The sequence below is a fragment of the Bubalus bubalis genome, chromosome 16 (genome assembly GCF_019923935.1).
Source record: "Bubalus bubalis isolate 160015118507 breed Murrah chromosome 16, NDDB_SH_1, whole genome shotgun sequence".
NCBI lineage: Eukaryota > Metazoa > Chordata > Mammalia > Artiodactyla > Bovidae > Bubalus > Bubalus bubalis.
Window position 1 is genome coordinate 26,102,649 of NC_059172.1, and position 22,221 is coordinate 26,124,869.

The 22,221-nt window shown below is 35.8% G+C and overlaps 2 protein-coding genes across 14 annotated transcripts in view; one reads left to right on the top strand and one right to left on the bottom strand.

Annotated features, from left to right (window-relative positions):
• METTL15 (methyltransferase like 15) overlaps positions 1-16,450 on the bottom strand; it is a 231,832-nt gene extending 215,382 nt beyond the window's left edge. For 9 of the 12 annotated variants that reach the window (XM_025266318.3, XM_025266319.3, XM_006068011.4 and 6 more), the window contains exons 1-3: positions 16,325-16,450; positions 14,116-14,352; positions 10,730-11,016 (exon numbers count right to left, since the gene is read on the bottom strand). In XM_025266318.3, the coding sequence (XP_025122103.3) occupies positions 10,730-10,999 (270 nt within the window). In that variant the 5' untranslated portion in view covers positions 11,000-11,016; positions 14,116-14,352; positions 16,325-16,450. The other 3 variants (XM_006068010.4, XM_006068012.4, XM_044929321.2) reach the window with 3 other exon arrangements.
• Positions 16,438-22,221, top strand: part of KIF18A (kinesin family member 18A) — an 84,965-nt gene continuing 79,181 nt past the window's right edge. For both annotated transcript variants that reach the window (XM_006068008.4, XM_044929319.2), the window contains exon 1: positions 16,438-16,576. The gene's annotated coding sequence lies outside the window, so the exon portion shown is untranslated. The remainder of the gene's footprint in view (positions 16,577-22,221) is intronic.

Genomic DNA, 22,221 nt, shown 5'->3' on the forward strand with positions numbered 1-22,221 from the left:
TAGTTTGAACATGATTTTCCAATCATGCAGCCACTGCTGAGTTCTCCAAAACTGTTGACGTACTGAGTGCAGCACTTTAACTGCAACGTCTATTAGGATTTTTAAATAGTTCAGCTGGAATTTCATCACCTCAGCTGGCTTTGTTCAAAGTAACACTTTCCAAGGCCCACTTGATTTCATGGTACTAATAAAATACCATACATAATAAACAGAAAACCAATCATGCAATCTAGTATTAATGGGACTTTAAAATATAAAGATATTTTAGAAGTACACATAGAAAAAAATCTGCAAGAAACGCAGAATCTGTGACAGTAAAATAGAATAGCAACAATATTTATTTTACTTGAATGTTTGCATATAATTATGAAACAATCATCTATTTCTAGTAGCCATGAATTAATATAAAAAAGTGCGTTTTCTTCAAATCAGGAACTTGCATTTTTTTAAAACAAACTTTTATTATGCTAAAACAACATAAAACCTAATCATCTTAACCATTTTTAAGTGTAGCTTTCAATGGTAGGTGTTAAACACATCCGTAGTGTTACACAACCATCACTACCATCCATTTATATAACTCATTTTATCTTCTCAAACTCCATACTTATTAAACAATAACTCCCCATTCCCCTCTTCCCTAGCTCTTAGCAACTGCCATTCTACTTTCCGTCTCCACGATATTGATTACACTAAGTGTCTCTAGTAAGTAGAATCATATAGTTAGTATGTCTTTTTATGACTGGTTTATTTATCTACCAAAATGTCTTTATAGTTCATCCATGCTGTAGCATACTGAAGAATTTCCCTTCTTTTTAAGACTGAATAATACCCTGTTATATGTGTAGGTCATATTTTGCTTCTCTTCACCCATCAACAAAAGCTTGAGTTAGTTGCATGTTCTGGATATTGTGAATGCTGCCATGAACATGGGTGTGCAAATATTTCCTTCAAGATCCTTCTTTCAATTCTTTTGAGTACATATTCTCAGAAATGGAATTGCTGGATCATAATATTCTGCTTTAAATTTTGAGGAAGTGGCAAACTGTTTTTCACAGCATTTGTATCATTTTATATTCTATCAGCAGTGCTCAAGGGTTCCAATTTCTCCACATCCTCACCAAACACTTGTTGTTTTCTCATTTTTTGACAGTAGTCATTCTAATGGTTGTGGTGGTATCCCACTGTAGTTTTGATTTTCATTTCCCTAATTTGTGATCTTGTGAATCATTTCATGTGCTTATTGGCCATTTGTATCTCTTCTTTGGAGAAATGTCTATTCAAGTTCTTTGCCCATTTTTGAATCAGGTAATTTGTTTTGCACTGTTGAGTTTTAAATTTTTTCTATATACTCTGCATATTAAATTGATACCAGATAGATGATTTACAAATATTTTCCCATTCTACAAGTCACTTTTTCAATTATGTTGGTAGTGTCTTTTCATGCCGAAATTTTTAAATTTTTCATGAAGTACAATTTATCTATCTTTTTCTTTGACTATCTTTGGTGTTATACCCAAGAAATCACTGCTAAATCCAATGTCGAGAAGTTTTTGCTCTAAGAGTGTTATGGTTTCAGGTGTTACATTTATATCTTTGATCCACTTTGAGTAAATTTATTTATGTAGTATTATATAAGAGTCAAACTTAATTCTTATCTACATAGATATCCAGTTTTCTCAGCACTATTTATTAAAAAGAATGCCCTTTCCCCATTGAATGTCCTAGGTGCCCTTGTCAAAAATCATTTGGCCATATACGTGAGAGCTTATTTCCAGGTTTTCTTTTCTATCCCATTGGTTTATATGTCTGACTTTATGTCGGTATCACATTCTTATGATTGCTGTACTTCTGCAGTAAGTTTTGAAATTTGCAAACATGAGTTCTCCAGGTTTGGTCTTTTTTCAAGATTTTTTTTGAACATTCAGGGTTCCTTTAGATTCCATATGAATTTTAGGATGGATTTTGCTATTTCTAAGATAACATCATTAAGATTTTAGAACAAATTTCATTGAATCAGTAGGCAGCTTTGGGTCACACTGACATTTTAGCAATATTAAGTATTCTAATCCATAATACATGATGTGTTTTTATGTTTGTTTGTTTGTTTGTTTGTTTTACAAATATCGTGTAGATTTCCTTGTATGTGTCTTTCACTTCCTTGGTTAAATTTACTTCTAAATACTTCATTCTTTTCAATGCTATTACAAAGGGAACCATATCCTAATTTTCATTTCAGATTGTTGACTGTTCATGTATGATTTTTTGTGTGCTGCCTTTGTATGCTGCTACTTCACTAAATTAATTTATGAGTTCTTTTTGTTTTGATTTGGGTTATTTCTTGTATGTGGGATCTGTAGCATTTTCTATGTATAAGATCGTATCATCTGCAGTTATAGTATTACTTATTCCTTTCCAATATGGGTGCCTTTTGTTTCTTTTTCTTGCCTAACTGCTCCAGCTAAAACTCCCAGTAGTATGTTGAATAGAGTTGGTGAAATGGGCATCACTGTCACGTTCCTGATCTTAGAGGAAACTCTTTCAGTATTTCACTACTGAGTATCATAGTTACTGTGGATTTTTTATATAAGGCTTTTATTACATGGAGGTACTTTTCTTCTATTCTAGTTTGTTGAGTGTTTTTATTATGAAAAGGTGGTAAGTTTTGTGTAAAATGATTTTTCTGCATTAAGATGATTACATGCTTTTCCTTTTTCCTTCATTTTGTTGATGTGACATATAACATTGATCAATTTTTTTTGTCTGATGAAAACATTGCATTTCAGGAATAAATTCTACTTGGTAATGGTGTATAATTCTATTAATGTGCTGCTTAACTCTGTTTACAAGTCTCTGCTGAGGATTTTTGTGTCAATGCTTATAAGGGTTATCGGTCTGTAGTTTTCTTTGCTTGTAGTGTCTCTGTCTAGCTTAGGTATCAAGAATATGCTGGCCTTATTGGACGAGTTAGAAAGCATTCCCTCCTCTTCAGTTTTTTCAGAAAGTCTCATATGGGTTCGTACTAATTCACCACTGAATGTTTGCTAGGATTCACCAGTGAAGCCATCAGGTCTGGGGCTTTTCTTTGTCAAGAGATTGTTGATTTTACTAGTTATAGGTCTATTCAGATTTTCTATTTCTTCTTGATTTAGTCTTGGTAGGTCTTGTTGTTTCTAGGAATTTATCCATTTAATCTAAGTTGGCTCAGTCAGTAAAGAATCTGCCTGCAGTGCAGAAGACCCGGGTTCAATCCCTGGGTCAGGAAGATCCCCTGGAGAAGGAAATGGCAACTCAGTCTAGTATTTTTGCCTGGAAAAATCCCATGGACAGAGGAGGCTGGTGGGCTACAGTCCATGGGGTCACAAGAGTCAGACACGACTTAGTAACTAAACCACCATCAAATTTGTTGGCATACAATCGTTCTTAGGACTCTCATATAAACCTTTCTATTTCTGTAGAACTGGTGGCTATCACCCCATTTTCAATTTGTTAATTTGAGTCTTCTCTCTTTCTCTCTTAGTCCTTCTACCTAAGACTGTCAATATTGTTTTTGTTCCTGTTGTTCGGTTGCCAAGTCGCATCTGCCTCTTCGCAACCCCATGGACTGCAACATGCCAGGCCTCCTTGTCCCTCACCATCTCCCAAAGTTTGCCCAAGTTCATGTCCATTACATTAGTGATGCCATCCAACGATTTCATCCTCTGTCGCCCTCTTCTCCTTCTGCCTTCAATCTTTCCCAGCATCAGGGTCTTTCCCAGTGAGTCAACTATTTGTATCAGGTGGCCAAAGTATTGAAGTTTCAGTTTCAGCACCAATCCTTCCAATGAGTATTCAAAGTCAATTTCCTTTAAGATCGACTGGTTTGACCTCCTTGCTGTCCAAGGGACTCTCAAGAGTCTTCTCCAACGCCATTGTTCAAAAGCATCAGTTCTTCAGCACTCTGCCTTCTTTATGGTCCAGCTCTCACAACTGCACATGAATACTGGAAAGACCATAGCCTTGACTATACGGACCTTTGTCGGCAAAGTGATGTCTTTGCTTTTTAACACACTGTCTAGGTTTGTCATAGCTTTCCCACCAAGAAGCAATCATCTTCTAATTTCATGGCTGCAGTCACCATCCACAATGATTTTAGAGCCCAAGAAGAGGAAATCCGTCACAGCTTCCACCTTTTCCCTGTCAGCTTGTCATGAAGTGCTAGGACCAAATGCCATGATCTTAGTTTTTTTAATCTTTAATTTTAAGCCAGCTTTTCCACTCTACTCCTTTACCCTCATCAAGAAGTTTTTAGTTCCTCTTTACTTTCTGCCATTAGAGTATCATCATTTGCATATCTGAGGTTATTGATATTTCTCCCAGCAATCTTTATTCCAGCTTGTAACTCCTTTAGCCCAGCATTTCTCATGATGTGCTCTGCATATAAGTTAAACAAATGGGATGACAATAAACAGCCTTGTTGTACTCCTTTCTCAATCCAGAGATCAAATTGCCAAGATTCACTGGATGATAAAGAAAGCAAGGGAACTAAAGAAAACCATCTACCTCTGTTTCATTGACTATGCTAAAGCCTTTGACTTGTGGATCATAAGAGTGTGGAAAACTCTTAAAGAAATGGGAATAGCAGACCATCTTACGTCTCCTGAAAAACCTATATGCCGGTCAAGAAGAACCTTGTATGGAACAACTGACTGGTCAATTTTTTTGGTCCCTGAAAATTGGTTTCATTGATCCTCTCCACCATTTTTCTCTGGGTTTCATTTGCTCTTCTTTTCCTAGTTCCTTTAGTTGTACAGCTAGGTTGCTGATTTGAGAACTTTGTTTTTTTATCTAGGCATTTATAGCTATAAATTTCTCCCTTAGGACTTGTGTAATGTAAGTTTTGGTATATTGTGATTTTGTTTTCATTCATCTCTATGTATTTTCTAATTTCCCTTGTGATTTCTTCTTTGATCCATTGGTTGTTTAAGAATGTTTTACTTAATTTTCACAAATTCATGAATTTTCTAGATTGTATTCTGCTATTGATTTCTAATATTATCCGATTGTGACTGGAGAAGATACTCTGAACGATATCTTTTAAAATCTATTGAGACTGAACTTATAGCCTAACATATGTCCTATCCTGGAAAATATCCCATGTGTACTCAAGACATGTGTTTGTTGCTGATATTGAGTAGAGTGTTCTGTACATGTCTTAAACAATTGGTTTACTGTGTTAAGTTCTCTATTCCTTTATTTAAATACTGTCTGGCTGTTTCATAGAATATTGTGAGTGGGTCCTGATGTCTCTAACTATTACTATAGCACTACCTCTTTCTCCCGTAAATTCTGATAGTTTTTGCTTCATTTATTTTGGTGGTCTGAAATTAGGTGCAAAAATATTTGTAACTGCTTTATTGCTATATTGAAACTTTAATTATATGTTTATTACTAAAATGCCATTTTTTATTTAATTAAAATTATCTTACTACTTCTATAGAAATAAAAATCAAGGTGAGATTTCACGACAACTTTAAAAAACAGTTACATTTTATATTTATTTATCAATGTGAATCCAAACTGTGCAAAAAATAAAAGGACACTGATGCTGATTTTAAAGTTTTTGTACTCAACAAAATGTCTCACTGTTACATAATACATTATGGATTTTAGCACCAGTAAATCAGATAAACAAAGTCACACTACAGAATACCATTTTTAACCTGTTTTATATTTGGGATGGATTGTTTATTAGAGAAAAAAAGAATATCACTGCTAAAAAAAATAAATGAAAACAGTATTCTACGGCTATACCATGGTACCTTCCAGGGTAGAGAAATACAAAATACAGATCTTAAGTAGGGAATGTCAAATAAGCTAAGGGAAAAATTGACAGACTATACTAATTTTCAGAATTGTCAGGCAAAATTTTTTGCCATTATATAACCTACAGATATCTAATGGCATCAATCGTGAGAGTCATATCCAGTGTCATTCACACGGGTTGGAGACAGCCAACTGTACATATTTCTTCCTAACGGTACATTCAATGATACTAGGTTAGTAGCTTGAAAGGGCGATAATAGGAATTTGTATTTCATGAAAATGTGCAAACAAAATAAATTAGGGTTTTATTTTTTTGAAATCCATACTCCACCCTGACCCACAGACCGGGTGTTAAATATTTACCAGTACAACACTGGAAATATCACACTTCTGAAGGTATTTTGGTAACAAAGGTCACTTAACTAGCTCCATGATGCTTTAAAACAGAAACATTTTTTCAAATAAACAAAGGTAGAATAAAATTTAAAATAAAAATCTGCTTCCAAGAAAGCTATATGTTTAAAAACAAAGGAGAGGAAACAACTCCATGTTGACACAGTCCATTTCATCTGAAATTTATATAGTCCTTTCTTTAGGGAAAAAATGCATCTTCATATATGTGCTATGGTACAGGGCCTGTCTCTTATAGAGGTTCCTAACTTTTTCAATAATTTGAGGTCAAACAAAATAAGCTCCTTTCTGTGATTGATCAGCTTTTAATATTTAAAGAAAGTAAATCTATAGCCCCAAGATTTTCTCTTTTATGCTCAATCTCTATTTAAAGATTATAAAGATTTAAAGTAAAACAAGTGAAATGCTGCTATTGATGTTAGGAAAAATCCATTATATAGAGTATAATGCATTTTTATAAAGAAAATTATACCTTGTACCATGAAAACTTCAGCAAATCAAGTAACAATGAAATTAATATTAAGTGTTAGAATATCAAAATAGATAAACACTTATTTTGAGTATTTAGAAACCCAACCTTACAATCTTATCCTGACATTTATCATAATCTATTCTGCATTAATTAGATACCAGCTCATTTACTCAGTCCTCCTATCTGTTCCTTTACTAGATTTCTCTAGCTACTTCATCAGACTGGGCCTGCCACATTGAGGCTGGAATCATACAGAAGTCCTGAGCCTGAGAGGCTCCCTTAGTAACTGAGGGGTATTCCTTTTATCTGTCCCTCACATCTGTGCTCCAGTTTACTCTGACTTTTATCCATTGCCTTAAAAATCATTACAAATCCGTCATGTTACAGTGCTTATGCTGGGCCCTAGAAATATAACGGTAGACAAGATCAACATGCCCATGACTTTTATGGAGGGCAGTCTTCTAGGAAAGACATCCACTGAACAAATAATCTCATTTAAAAAAAAATTATAAATGCTATGAAAGAAAATTGTATGACTCCATGAATGTGCTAACCAGGAGACAATCCTCCTCTGTAGGCTCTCGAAAAGCTTCCCTGAGAAAGTGAAATTTAACTCAAGACCTGAAGAATGGTTCAAGGCAGAAGGAACAGCACTCTCCAGCTGCAAACATGCTGGTTTCATCTTTGTTGGTACTTTTATTTCCACTTTTGCTGTCTCCTAGCATTTTTCTCCTAATTTTTTTCCCATGATTTTTTAAAAATTATTACGTTTTACAATGTTATGTTGGGTTTTGCCATACAACAATGTAAATCACCCATAAGTATACATATGTCCCCTCCATCCTAATCCTCCCATATACCCCTCACCCCATCCCACCCCTCCTGGTTGTCACAGAGCACCAGCTTCAGCTCCCTGTGTTATAAGAAACTTCCCATTAGCTATCTATTTTACATATTCTCTTGAATATTATTGTATCTAGCTACTAATTCTGATCCTTTTTAATCCCCATAATAGTATCAGCTAATGTTTACTGAGCTTATACTACTCAGAAGATATCATTCTAAGCAATTTAAATAAATGAACTCATTTAACCCTCACAATGACCATATGAGACAGGTTGTGCTTCATTTCACAGATGAGGAATCTGAGGCAGAGCCACAGTAAGCTACTTGAAGGAAATTACATAGCTACTGGTACTAGTCCTTGCATAACCATCATGTCCCTCGTAACTTATCGCTCTTACAGAAACACTCAAGGCACCAAGCTACATTAGCAACACTACTGGGCAAAGAACACCAAGTCCCCTATATCCTCTGAACTGCTATCATCTTCAGCTAGACAGGATCATGCTTATTGTCTCCAGCTTTCAGAAATTAGGAATAAAAGACTGACCAAGGTAGCCTATACTAAAACATCTTCAAGAGCAAGAAAAATGTCTTTAGAACAAGTAGTACTTTCTTACAAAAAATTATTCACCCAGAATACAAAATAATGAAAAATGAGAAAGGAGAAAGAATTATAATTTGTTTAATTCCTTCTGTATCTCCCAAGGCTTCCCTGGTGGCTCAGTCAGTAAAGAGTCTCCCTGTAGTGCTGGAGACCTGGGTTCAATCCCTGGGTCAGGAAGATTCCATGGAGAAGGAAATGGCAACCCCATTCCAGTATTCTTGCCTGTATAATTCCATGGACAGAGGAGCCTGGTGAGTTACAGTCCACGGGGTCACAAAGAGTAACTCCCAAGGAAGAGAAAAAGTGAAAGTGAAAGTCGCTCAGTTGTGTCCAACTCTTTGAGACCCTATGGGTAGCCTTTCTCTTCTCCAGGGGATCTTCCTAACTCAGGGATTGAACCCAGGTCTCCCGCACTGCAGGCAGATGCTTTACCAGCTGAGCCACAAGGGAAGGCCAAGAATACTGAAGTGGGTAGCCTCTCCCTTCTCCAGCAGATCTTTCCAATTCAGAAATCGAACCAGGGTCTCCTGAATTTCAGGCAGATTGTTTACCAACTGAGCTATCAAGGAAGCCCTAAGGAAGAGAAAGATAAGAGCAATTCTTTTTTAATTCAAACTCATAAATATTTGTACAATTAATATGTAGTGAATAGGCTATGATACAGAAGAAATTCCCAAAACCAATTATTTTAAGTAAGCATCTTTTAAATATCAAAGAAAAGGAAATAATTATTGAATATTAGTGATCAAGGCCTCACTCAAAACTACATGTAGATTTTTTTAAGTTCTTATTATGATCAAAAGTTTCATTTGTAAATTTATCACTGAAGGTGATGTGAAAAACAGTAATTAAGTGGGTGATTGATACAGGTGAATGTATGCCTCATAGTTTGCAAAGGAATATGATTTTGGAGAAAAGGCTCAGAAAGAAAAGCAGCAAATAATGGATTCTGGAAGAATGAAGACCTTTCCTGTCCAAGGACTGTGAGCAGTTCTTTATTACTTGAAGATTAAGGGAATAGTGAATAAAGCTGTCTGCCAGATAACAGAAAAGGTAAGAAATAACATTGTCTCTAAGTGTACCTCACATTAAAGTTCTCAGAAATAACATTCATAAAATTAAACTTTCAATAAAAAGTAACTAGAAAACTCAAATCCGAACAATAGAAATATAAAAACAAACCAATATTATATTTATCAGGAACTTAAACAATGAAACAACAGGGTAGGTCAAGTCATAGAATCGCCTAATTTTATTCCACTTGGTTTTTGAAAAAAGGCACATAAAATACTGAATTAGGAGGAGATTTTATGGCATTTGTTTTTCTTTGGTTATTTCTCTACTTCATGGGTTACTGCAAAATAAATATTTGGTTTTTGCTACTAGCAGAAAACATTTAACTAGCGTTCAGATAAAATTTAAATTTAACATTCAGATAACAATTAAATTAAACTTAGATTAACATCTAAATTGCTGGACTGAGTAAGGTAGATTATCCTCCAAAAAAATGGGTTGGTCTCATCCAATCACTGGAAAGCCTTAACAGAACAAACACTGCCCTCCCTGGAACAGGGAGAAATGCTTCCAGTCAACTGTCTTTGGACTCAAACTGGAAGTCTTAAGTGAGTCTCCAGCCTGCTAGCCTACTATGGAAATTCAGAATTTACCAACCCTCTATAATCATTTGAGGCAATTCTTTAAAATCAATCAATCTCTCTTTCTCTCTTAACAACCACATATATATTCACGCCTCCCCTACACATCCTGTTGGTCCTATTTCTCTGGAGAATTCTCAGTAAAACAGAAGGGTAGCTGAAAACTCAGCCTAAGAAAACAGGATGGGAATTGAAACTTCTACCTTTGTCTCCAGTCATTCCTAAAAAGATATTAAAATTCTCAAGAAGCTATAGTAGAATTTCATTTTCATATCCTAACCACATAAAACATAATATTCTTTTCCTTTTAAAACTGTTATTTGATGAAACTAACCAACTCTGGAAAACAGTTTGGCATATTCTCAAAAAGTTAGGCATAGAGTTAGCATATGACCCAGCATCCACTCCAAGGCGCATGCCCAAAAGAACTGAATACATGTTCACACAAAAACTTTTACATGAATGTTCATAGCAGCATTTCAGAGTAGTCTAAACATGGAAATGTAAACCTCATCAATTGATGAACGGATTAAAAAAAAAGTCATATCCATACAATGGAATGATTCAGGAATAAAAAGAAATAATTACTGACACACATCACAACATGGATAAATCTTGAAAACATGCTAAGTAAAAGGCACGTAGAAAAGATCACAAAGTGTATGAATTCATTGATATGAAATGTCCAGATCAGACAAATTGATATAAACAAAAAATAGATTAGCAGGTTGTCAGGCACAAGGAGAAGGGAATCAATGGGGAGTGAATGCTAATGGGTTTGGAGTTTCCTGTTGGGATAACAAAAATGTTCTTGCATCAGACAGTGATGATAATTGTATAACCTTGTAAATACACTAAAAAACACTTAAATGTGAACATTAAGTGAATTGTATTTCAAGTAAAAAGTGTTAGAAAATAAAAGATTCATCAACTTACCTGCCCTTTCTGTGGTGCCAAACAACGAACAACTTCATCCACCATCACTGGAATATGTAACTTAGTCATCACTCCAGAATCTCTATCTTGAGATCTGTGTAACTCCTGAACTCCAGTTTGATCTGTTTCCTCCTGGGCTTCATATTCATTATATCTTTCTGCTGTAGCATGTATTTTTTTTGGCCAGACACCCAAATTAAATATGCCAGATTCCAACCAGCATGAAAGAAAATTTTTATGGATTCTACAAAAATATGGGTATCGAAGCATTCTGTAGATCAACAAATCTAGAAAAAAATTAAAATCATGATTGTTGGATTTTTTTTAAAAAAGAATGTTATAATACTTGGGGGAAAGCAAATTAGTGTGCAATATTTACCACATGAAAAATATATAAAACTCATCATTTCAAACAAGTGAAGGTGACTACCCTCCTTACATAAAGCAAGGAAACCAAAAGAACCCCAGAGACTATCTGAAAATATAATTTTTAATGTGGCCTGATAAGCTCTAAGACCATTAATGTTTTAACCATCAGAGATATGAATATTTATTAATCATTTTCTGAAATACGCTTTTTTGAATTTTAATTAAGTTTAAATAACGGGTTCAGTGCATCAAAACCGTTAATCTGAAAAAGCTATCCAGATGGCTTAAGGGGTTATAAATATCATTCTATTTTAGATTCACAGGTTCTCTAATTTCAAACCCTTTTAATTGTTTTTCACATAATGCTAAATCTTAATTTTCAATTTAACTTTGAGAAACTGAAAAAAGGCTATGCATGTACAACCGAAAAGAAAAAGAGGTTATCAGTCTGTGAAAAAACCTTGTAATTTGTCATGGATAATTTTTGACAAAATCATCTCACCATGCCCTGTATCAGTGACATATGTATCATTTTATCTATACTTTATAAACACTCCATTGAACACACTTTGACATTTCACATCCAACACTGTTTTAATTGTCTGCTCCCTGCCCCCAACAAAAAAATCAAGTGAATAACTGATACATTCCTTTTTTTTCCCTCTAACTTGTTCCATTTTATTCTGTAATGCTCCACTCTTTAAAATGCAGAAGAAAAAACATAATTTATGAAATATATTAACAATACCTTTTGAATATATTACGCTCTTTACTCCAAATGTTGTTTGCAGTTGCAAACAACATTTTTGACACTTACAATAAATAACAATTTAACACTACTCTTCCTTCCTCATGAATTATGAGTTACTTAGAAGTAAGAACCACACCTTTATATTCCACAAAATTAGATACATACTAGGTGCTCAATATTTGTTTTCTGGGGGAAAATAAAAAATGGTTGGATAAATTCCAGATTCTACAGAATTAATGTTTGTATCAAACGTTGCTTTAGAAAATTTCACCTGTCTCCCTAACCCTACGAAAAATCACATTCTCAAAATAGCTAAGATAAATTTTGCTTAAATATGCCTTAACTTCCTTTTGCAATAGAAAATGAAGAATGATGTTGAAAAGTCAATCACATGTAATAATTGTAAAATAAAAATATATATTTGATATTGTATATAGTATCAATAAGATGTAACCGTGAGGATAATGTCAACTGTACCAAAGACATAATTCACATAATTATGTTGCAAATATGACACAGAAAAACTATGCCAAAAAAGTTTGTTAAATGAGTGTTTTAATTTTAGATGTTCAGTATAACATCTGTATAACAATTATATATATAAATGCTATATAATGTTATATAACAGTATAACAATTTTAGTTGTTGAGCAGTTAACAAATTAGCCAGATTATGAATTATGCCTTATGCTTCCAGAAAGTTTACACAAGCCAAATTATGCTCTAACTTGGCATTTCTAACATATTTCAAAATAAATGCTAACATTTATTGAGCACTTACTAAGTACCACTTACTTGTCTAAGCACACTACATGTACTAACTCATTCAATTCTTACTCCAACACTTAGAGGTAGGTACTATTATTATTTCCATTTTACAGAGGAGAAAACAGAGAAGTAATCTGCAAAAGGTCACACAGTTGGAGAGTCATAAAGCTAGAATTGTAACACCAGCATTCTTTCCCCAGAATTTTTCATCTTAACCTCTATGTTATAAACCCGGCCCACTGGCTTTATTTAATACAGTCATGTAATTGAAAGGTACTTTGATTACACTGCCTATGTATTTTTAGTATGCCATGAATTAGACTCTTCTTTTTTAAGGAGCCAATATCCTACTGCTTGGTCTACTCCACCTGGAAACACAGTATACAGTGTGGCACCAACAGAAGACACTGTAACGATGTACAGCCCTCAATACTGGAATCTGTATTTAAACAATACAACCAAAACTTTTTCTATTATTTTGCCTATCCAATAAATGTAAACAATCTAAACGGGATGTTCAGATTTTGATAATTTTTTAACAAAACAATCAAACAAAAAAGTCCATCAATTCCAATATCAGAATCAGAACCATGCAGGGAAAGGCAAGTAGGATTAAAAAAAAAAAGTTTTTAACAGCATTTAATTTTCTTCTGCAATCAATTTCTTTGTATTTACTCAAATATATTCAAAGTACAAAGCCTGTAGAGTTTATTATGCATGAATTGGCTACTAACCTGAGTAAGCATAGAGAAAACATTTCAATAATTAACCTTCCTCTTTGGCTGTGTTTTTTAATATGTCCCTAAAAATGGAAGGGGGCAAGCTCTAAAGGGAATCCCCTCTCTTCTGCAGCCCAATCTCCTATCAGGTAACTCAGAGCACTCCTGCAGTCTGCTAAGAACCAGCCACCCTAAAAGATTTAAGATAGTTTTAAGTTCCCTCTGTTTACAGTAAAGAAGCAGGATGTCAGGAAATCTAAGCTTTGGAGCCAACTCTGTGGTTTTCTAGGTAAGCCATTTAACTTTTGCCTGCCAGCAAAATTCAGTCTAAGCTGCTGAGACCACGGAATTAGCCAGGTTACTCTTTTAAACGTGGGAACACAAAGGTGAGCGATACCTTTGAAAACTACTTCCTCAATGGTACTACCAATTACCATCTTTGCAGTCAGCTCCCCCTGCAGAGAAAACTCTTTGGAAATTTAATTCCTAAGGCCAAAAAGTCGACCTGGAGGCTGGCAACCGAACGCAGAGAACGTGAAAAAGGTCCTAAAGAAGAAGAAGGAAAAAAAATCCACTCTTTTGCGTAAGAATTACACTCGGACGAGGGAAACTGTTTAGAAACTTCTGAACTCGGTATGAATGAATGCTGAGGAGAGTAAGCGTAAGAGCAGAGGCGCGAGTTTCCTTTGCGCTGGGCGAATCCGTCGTCCCCTGAAGTTCCCCCACAGGCGTGGAGCGGGTTCCAAAAGAGCTCCCGGGACTCGACCACCTTCTCCTCACCTGAGGAACGAAGACTTCTCAGTTAGCCTCCAACTCGGGCCCGCGACGAACACTATGATCCGGGAAAATCTGAATTTGCCGCTCGCCCAGGTCCCAGCCCTGGGGGAAACTTGCGGGAACGGACAGATTGGGCCCACGTCCGCCCCAGCAACCGAGGACCGTCTGCCTTTGGTTCCGTTGCTTCCAGTCCCCAGCTGCCATATGGTCCCGCAGGCGCTCGGGCTCCAAAAGGTGTTCCTGGGGATGGAGTGAGATATAAACTCCTACCATTGCCAGCTTTAAATTCACTTTTACTTTTTTTTTTAATGTCTGATGCAACTTCAAATCTAACTTTCCATTTTGTCTTTTCTCCACTCTTTTCAGTTTACTCTAAACCTATGTTAAATTTCTGTGTTCTAAAAGACAGCAGTTAAGTTATACTCTTAATTCCTAATGAAAGGTGGGAATTTCTGTATCCTTAGTACTACGTGTTTGAACAATTTTGGTTCTTTTGCCTTCATTTCGTTACAAAATACACGTTTCCTATCCTTTCTTACACTCCTTAATGACTTGCCAACTAAAGAGAAGCCAGCTGCCAGTGTAATGACATTGATTGTAACGTTAAAATTTATCTTACTCCTTAAGAGATATGGACAATTCCTTAAGAATATGAACTTCATAATCTGAACTCTTTTAAACGGCAAGTGTGATGGAGAATTTAAATGTAAAATAAGCACTAGATTAGGTGTAGAAACACCCGTGAAAATTGGTTCAGCCTTATACAATGTGGCTATCAAAAAGAAAGAAATTTAAACACTTCTCCTTTAGCAATGATCAGTACAGTTTTACAAGGAATTGGTAAAACATGCCTATTTTCAGACTAGATTAGGATATCATCTTAATATCACTTAATCTAGAAAGTATTTCAGAAACAAGTGACTCCATTCTGAATTGGCTGGGTTGTACCCTTCAAAAGAAATATTTTTCTTAAGAGATTTTCTGAAAACTTCAGTTTTCCTTTCAGTAAAATAAATAGTATATACATCTCATGGGCTGTTTTAAAACTTGGAAGTGATTAGATAATATATATAAAATTAATAAAATGCTCGGGATATCAAAGGTAAAGTACCACAGAGTGAGTACATATTTGAAATAAAAAGCCTTCTCAGTTTTACTACCAAACCCAGCACCATACAAATCACTATTCATTAGCTAAGATCCATCTAGTACAGCCAGCAATTAGTAGCTTTATTAATGCTCTAACCAGTGCTCAGAAATAATCATATATTATGCATCATATACAATACATATACAATACAAAGTGCTTCTGATTTTCTTCAATAGGAAATAAATGCCTATAATATGAGGGTTTCCCCTACATTGTTCACTTATAATACTCTACATTTGGTGGTGTGCCATCTTGTATATACGGTGATGTTGAATCACTAGAACATAAGCTCCAAGAGGGCCAGCAGTTTGACTCAACTGTGTGCTATTATGTCCTTAAAATATACAATCAATAACTATTGAATGAATGGATACAACAATAGTAACATAAGAACAACAAAAATTCAGATCATACTATTAAAAATATCATGAGAAATAAACGATGAATTCTCTTAGCAAACACATCTGCCATTTTTTTTCCAGATATATATATATTTTTCTTTTTATAGTTACATTCTAAAATTCTAACTACAACCCAGGACTTAAAAGCCCACTGCATCCAATAATGAACTAGGCCAATAAATTTGAATAAATTTATTTTGTAATGCCATCTTAGAAAGAAATGGAAAAAACAGTCATACAACAAATAGTTTCACAGTCAGCAGGCACTAAGGGAATGGGCCTGGGGTTCCTGAGCAACGAAGCCTGGGCCCTCAAACCAAAAGTCCTGGACTTTCGATTAATTTAGATGAATTGACTCCAGTTGTGTCCACGTGAAAGTGGCTGGAAGGAACAGGCCCCTATAGCTTCCAGATCACGGGACCTGTGCCTTGGAGGCCTCATTGCTTAATAGAGAAAAGGAGAAAATAAACACCCAAAACCCATTAATCCATACCCACAGGCTCCGCCTCTCCCCCTAGCAGAGGGCATGACCAAGCCCTGCCCGCACTCGTCTCACTCACACCCTGAACCCAGGAACCGGGCCCGTGCCCACGGTCTGAAGGCTTCCTGAAGATCCCAGGTGTCTGCCTCCCACCTGCAGCTGCAGCCTAACCCCGCCCACCTCGGCCAACGCCTCCGGAAACAGCCTCCGCGTTGCCACGGTGACGCGGAGTAAGGCAGCTTCTAGTGCTCCGCGCCGCTAAGACGCCTGGCGCCAATCTGCGGCGCGCCACGGCCACGTCCTGCGTGGTGACGTCACGAAGACGGCAGCCAATGAAAAGAGGCGCTGAGAAAGCTGGCTTGAGTTTGAATCTCGAGGCTGAATTTGAATAGCCGGGTGGCGGACATTCGAATGAAACTTTTTGGGCCTGAGGTGAGTGTAAGGCTAGAGGAGAAAACTGGTCTCGGGGACTTTTTTTGGATGACGTATCTCGCTGAAAGCGGAGAGGTCCCGCCGCCTCAGAAATAGAGGACCAAGTGGGTTTGTTGACAAACACGGAAGCGTTAAGTGCGGCGATGGGGTAGGGTTGCGGGTGGGCCTGGTTAAGGTTCCTTGGGGAGAAAGTGAAAGGAAGAAGGAACTTGAGAACGCACTAGAATGTGGCTCTGCCTGAACGAGAGTCCTGGACGGCTCAGCAGGAATATCAGGGATCTCCTACCTGAAATTCTGAGGAAGTCGGAAATTTTAAAGGGCATCCTGGCTCTTTTCCCAGACTTTGGCTGAACACTAACTGTTCAGTACCTTACAGTGCAAAGTTCCCTCAGGACTCCGTATACAGAGTGTTTTGTTTTGAAGTATAACTCTAAGCTTAACTGTCAGATGAGGAGCCTTGGTTCACCAACTTGCAAGCTTTTTGTCCAGCGAGGTTCTGCTGTTAACCTGTCAATGATCAGCTGGGAACCTTCCCCGAGCCCCAATTGTAGCATCAAGATAAAACCTGCCAACAGGGACTAATGGGTTTGCCGAGAATCAGCCAGGCTATGGAAGAGATGCTGGTAGATGATGCTCTGCTAATAAAAAATACTTAAAGCACTGAGAATCAGTTCTTCTACCATCGTTTCTTAAGTTTCTGCTAGATTCGCCTTGAGGAGTGTTCATTAGGCACTCTGTTTCAGAGAAGTCAAGGCCGACTGCTGTTTATGACATTATTTGGCCAGAATTAAAAATTTGTGTTGTATAGTGTATAGGTTACTAATTTTTAACAACCAGGTAGGATGTGTGTCATTCTACAGGTTTCAGTTGGTAGTGTTATTCTACCATGGTCAGCGACCCCATCTTGGATTTTGGTAAGTATTTATGAACTTTGTTGCCAGAGAACATGAAATCCAAACGTTAGATACTGCTTTTTATTAACTTTCTACTATTTTGTAGGAATTGTGTATTTCAATACACAAAGGTTATCTGCCTTTTAACGGTAGAAATTGGTTCCTATTACTAAACAAGTATTTACAAATACACAAAGTTTTCATTTTAAAATGTATCTTGTTCCACTCTAAATATATCTTGAATCAATTAAGGTGCACAATAAAATGACTTTTATGCTGTCAACTCTGAAATCTAGGAGGAAAAAAATAGTCCAGATGTTAGTACTGCCCTTCCTTCCATTTGAAATTTTCATTCTTCCTTGATGCTTGCAAATTACTAGAAGCAGTGGCTCTAACACTCAAAGTTATTTCCAATAAGAGGTTTAAGTTACGTACAGACTGTTCATGATAAAGTGGAAGGTAGTTCCTGGTCCTAAAAAATGTTTATGGAATCTGAATCAAATTCAAATTTGAATTTGTATTTAAGAAATAATTTATAACTGTATTACTCCACACCTTCAAGAAAATTTATACAATACGTCTGCTCCATTTTTTGAAAGCCTTTCGTTTTGATTCCAATAGAGCATAGCTACTAAGAACATGGATTGTAGATTTGGACCTGGATCCACATTTTGGCTTCTCATTTAATCGCATGTCATTTTGGAAAAATTCCTTATCCTAAAACTAAGTCTCTGTTTTTGTAAATTGGAGACAGTAATAGAGTCTACTTTATATTTTAAGGACTGAATGAGATGATGAATGTCAAATGTTTATCATAATGCCTGGCACACAGAGTGTACTCAAGTGACAGCCACTGTTCATTATTACTAATTATCACCATATCCACCTAATTCAAGAGTTCTAAATTAATAACATTTTCTGAAAATAGATACTTATATTATCCAACTGGCACAGAAAAATCATGAACTTGCAGTTTTATTTCAACATTCATTGCAAGAGCCCCGGTACTAGGCCCTGAGGTTTCTATCGGAAGTGAAAATAGTTTAACTTCTTCTATCAGAAAATTTCTTAGAGTTATATATTTATCTCGTTACGGAGAGGATGAGTAAATACTTGAACTTTAGGTTCAGTCAGTCGGAGTTTAAATTTCATGTCTTATGCTTCCAATAATGTGACTTCAGCCAGTTAACTTAACCTCTTTGTATTACACTTTCTCTCTATATAAAATAGGTATGATTTTGTATCATAGCCTATAATATAAAATCCTATATCACAGGGTTGTTACAGAGATTAAATAAGTATTTGAATTGCTTAGCACATTTCTATTTGTAGAATAACAGCTCAGGAAAAAGTATTCCAAAGTTATTAAGAGAAACTTTGTGTTTAAGGTAAATTTTAATATTGTTTTGTTTTTGAGATAAAAATACCTAGAGTTGTTTAAAACCCAAATAGTACAAAAGAATCTAAGGAAAAAGTAAACCTGCTTGTCTATTATTTTCCTACCATCAAGCAACTGTATTATCAATTTCTTGTGTTTTCTTCCTGAGAGAGCCCACTCATAACAAGTGTGTATCTGTCTTTTGAAAATACAAATGGTTGAATACCATATCCACTATTCTGCATTTATTTTTTGCACACGTATCTTGAAAATCTTCATTAGTTCATTCGTTCAGTTATTCAACAAGTATGTAAAAATTTCTAAATATATGACAAGCCCTTTTCTAGGTTCTGGAGTGCAGATGAAGTTCCAGTTCTCATGGTGCTTGCATTTTAGAAGGGAACTAAGCAATAAATATGTAACCAAATAATATATATTTTCCAAGTAGTTTATATACTAGGAAGGAAAATAAAACTGATAAGGAATTAGAGAGGCAAGGGCAGGGTGATACAGTTTGGAATGAAATCTTTAGGGAAAACCTCTATGAAGTGACGTTTGAACAAAGACCTGAATGATGAACTGAGATATTAAGATTTGTAAATACCTGAAGATAGAGCCTTCCAGGCAGAGAGAAGAGAAAGTTAGGCCAGAATGAGACTGAGGTGTTGAACAAACACTGAGAAGGACAGTGAGACTGAAACAGTAATGGAGAGGGAGGGTAACATTAGACAGGAACAAGGTATAGATCCTATAGGACCTGGTAAAGAGTTTGCATTTTATTCATATGCTGGAGAGTCATTGGAGCAGAACAAGATGAGGTACATCACATGATCTGATTTCTTTTGAAGACGGTGTCAGTACATACAATTGATGAATTAAGTCAAATTTATTATATGTTCATATGATCTTTGACTTAACTGGCTTAAATTTTATCTAGGAAAACAGTAGCTAGATATAAGATTAGGATTTACCTGTTCAACTTGGATTATATCAACTTGCAACTATTGAAGAGAATTAGTTTTAACACTGCTTCATTAAACATAACAGAAGAATGAAGCTCTCTGTGTAAGTCATTCTCCCAGAAAATTGAATGTTACCCTTATTTAAGTGATAGTGTTTTAACCATCTTCAACAATTACCATAAAAATGATCTCATTTTCCTAATTTTGTAAAGAAATTGGGCACATTATTTAACTTTTTTGATGCCTCAGGGTCCTCATTATGATTTCTTGTTATTGCCAACCATTTCACTCTGCTATGGTATGTTGGTTCTCTTACAGAAGTATAGTATGTATTTGCCAAAATGGTTGTATTGCTTTTTTGAATTCCATGTCTACTTTTCATAACTTATTAATTTGTTCATTAATCAGATGTTTTGAGAACTTAACTATATACCAAGCACACGACAAGAGATAAGGAGGAATATAAAGGTATATAGTCCCATTAGATGTTATGTTTTTGTCATACACAATAATCATAAAATTTAGAGCTAGAAAACATTAGTTATCAATGTAGTCCAACCCTATCATTTTATAGATTACTACTAAAGCCCCTTCATCACTCTCTTTCATACTCGACCCACTCTAGAGATACCTTTCCATTATAAAGGAAATGGTGTTGTATTTGTCCTTAATGTTTTAGTCCCACCAGTAAAATCCTACCAGCTTGCTTTTTTGATTCTATTCAACAGATATCACTTGAAAGTAGATATGACAAAACTGAACAGAGACTGTGATACTATCTTCTGAATGATCATCAGAAAATAATTTTTGAGGTAACACATTATTGCACAGATAACAATATGTAGTCTTTTGTTTTGCCACTTCTTAAGTAAAAATGGTCAAGGAATGTAATTTCTGTGTGCCTTAGTCAGAATCAACTGTATGTCTATCTCTTTTACTTGGCCATGTTAGGGGGAAAAAAAAGCAGTCGTCATGTTTTAATGTAGGAACAACCTCATTAATTCCTAATGACATCAACATACTTGAACATAATTGAGCATAATTTTTTCATTTAATAATTCCCAATTAACTTCAAAGTCCAATCTAAGTTCTATAACCTTACATTCAAATCTTCTAGATCTGGCCCCACTTTTATCCAGCTTAATCTTTTTAATGCAGCCCTCTCCATTCCCTTGTGTTCTCTCCAGCTACAGTCAGGACTGAGCAAAGCTTAACTGAGCATCTCTTTAGATGCTGTAGATAGAATTAAAATCATATAAAACTAAATGGTTAAACAAAATGAGATTTAAGCAAATTGACCACACAGCCATTTATGTCCTCTGCACAAGCTGTTTCCTACCACAGGCTTTTGGACTTGCGGCCCTGAAATACTCCTGCCTGGGAGCCACTTACTTGCTCAGTCCCTCACTTTGGTCTCTTTTCACAATATTCCCATCTAAAACAAGAACCCACACATACACTTTTAACTGTTCCAAGGCCCAGAAAAATGCCTTACACATAGAAGGCACTCAGTGAATATTTATTGAGTGCACAACTAGTTTTCTCTCCTGAAATCTTTTTTTTAACCTGGTAATAACTATCCATTCTTCAGCTCTCCATTCCAGTTGTTCGTCTGGGAAGCTTTCAAACTCCATCAGTCTTAGGTGGTAGCACTGTTAACCTTTATCTGATAGCACTTATCAGAGTTACAGCTTTGCATATTTGCACCATTATTTCATCAATAGCTCTTTCCTCACTAAGCTATATGTAATAATAATAGCAGATGTTATAATGCCTTCTCTGTGCCAGGTATTTTTCTAAGTGCTAATCCTCACAAGAACTTTATAAGGTAGGTATTATTATTAGTCCCACTTTACAGATGAGGAAACTAATCCATAAGGAGATTGAGTAACTTGCCCACTGTCACAGCCAGTAAGTAGAAGAACTGGGATTTTAACAGTTAACTTACTGAGTTAATGAGTTAATTAACAAGAGATACCTTCCAACCTAAGATCTGTTTTGAAAAAAAATCACCTGATGTTTTATCTGTCTTTTAACCATTTCATTTGTGTATATTTTATCTACCATTGAAGGGGAAAAAAGCAGCATATCAGTTAAAAGCAAAGCATTGTTGAACATTTCTAAAAGCTTTTAGAAAAATCTGTGTAGAGGTTAGTTTTTGGCATCACAAGGAACATGAGAATCTGTTTTTGTTATTCAGTTGCCAGGTCATGTCCGATTCTTCACTGCCCCGTGGACTGCAGCACATCAGGCTTCCCTGTCCCTCACCATCTCCTGGAGCTTGCCCAAGTTCAGGTCCATTGAATCAGTGATGCCACCAAAGCATCTCATCCTCTGTTGCCCTCTTCTCCTGCTTTGAATCTTTCCCATCATCAGGATCTTTTCTAATAAGTCAGCTGTTCGCATCAGGTG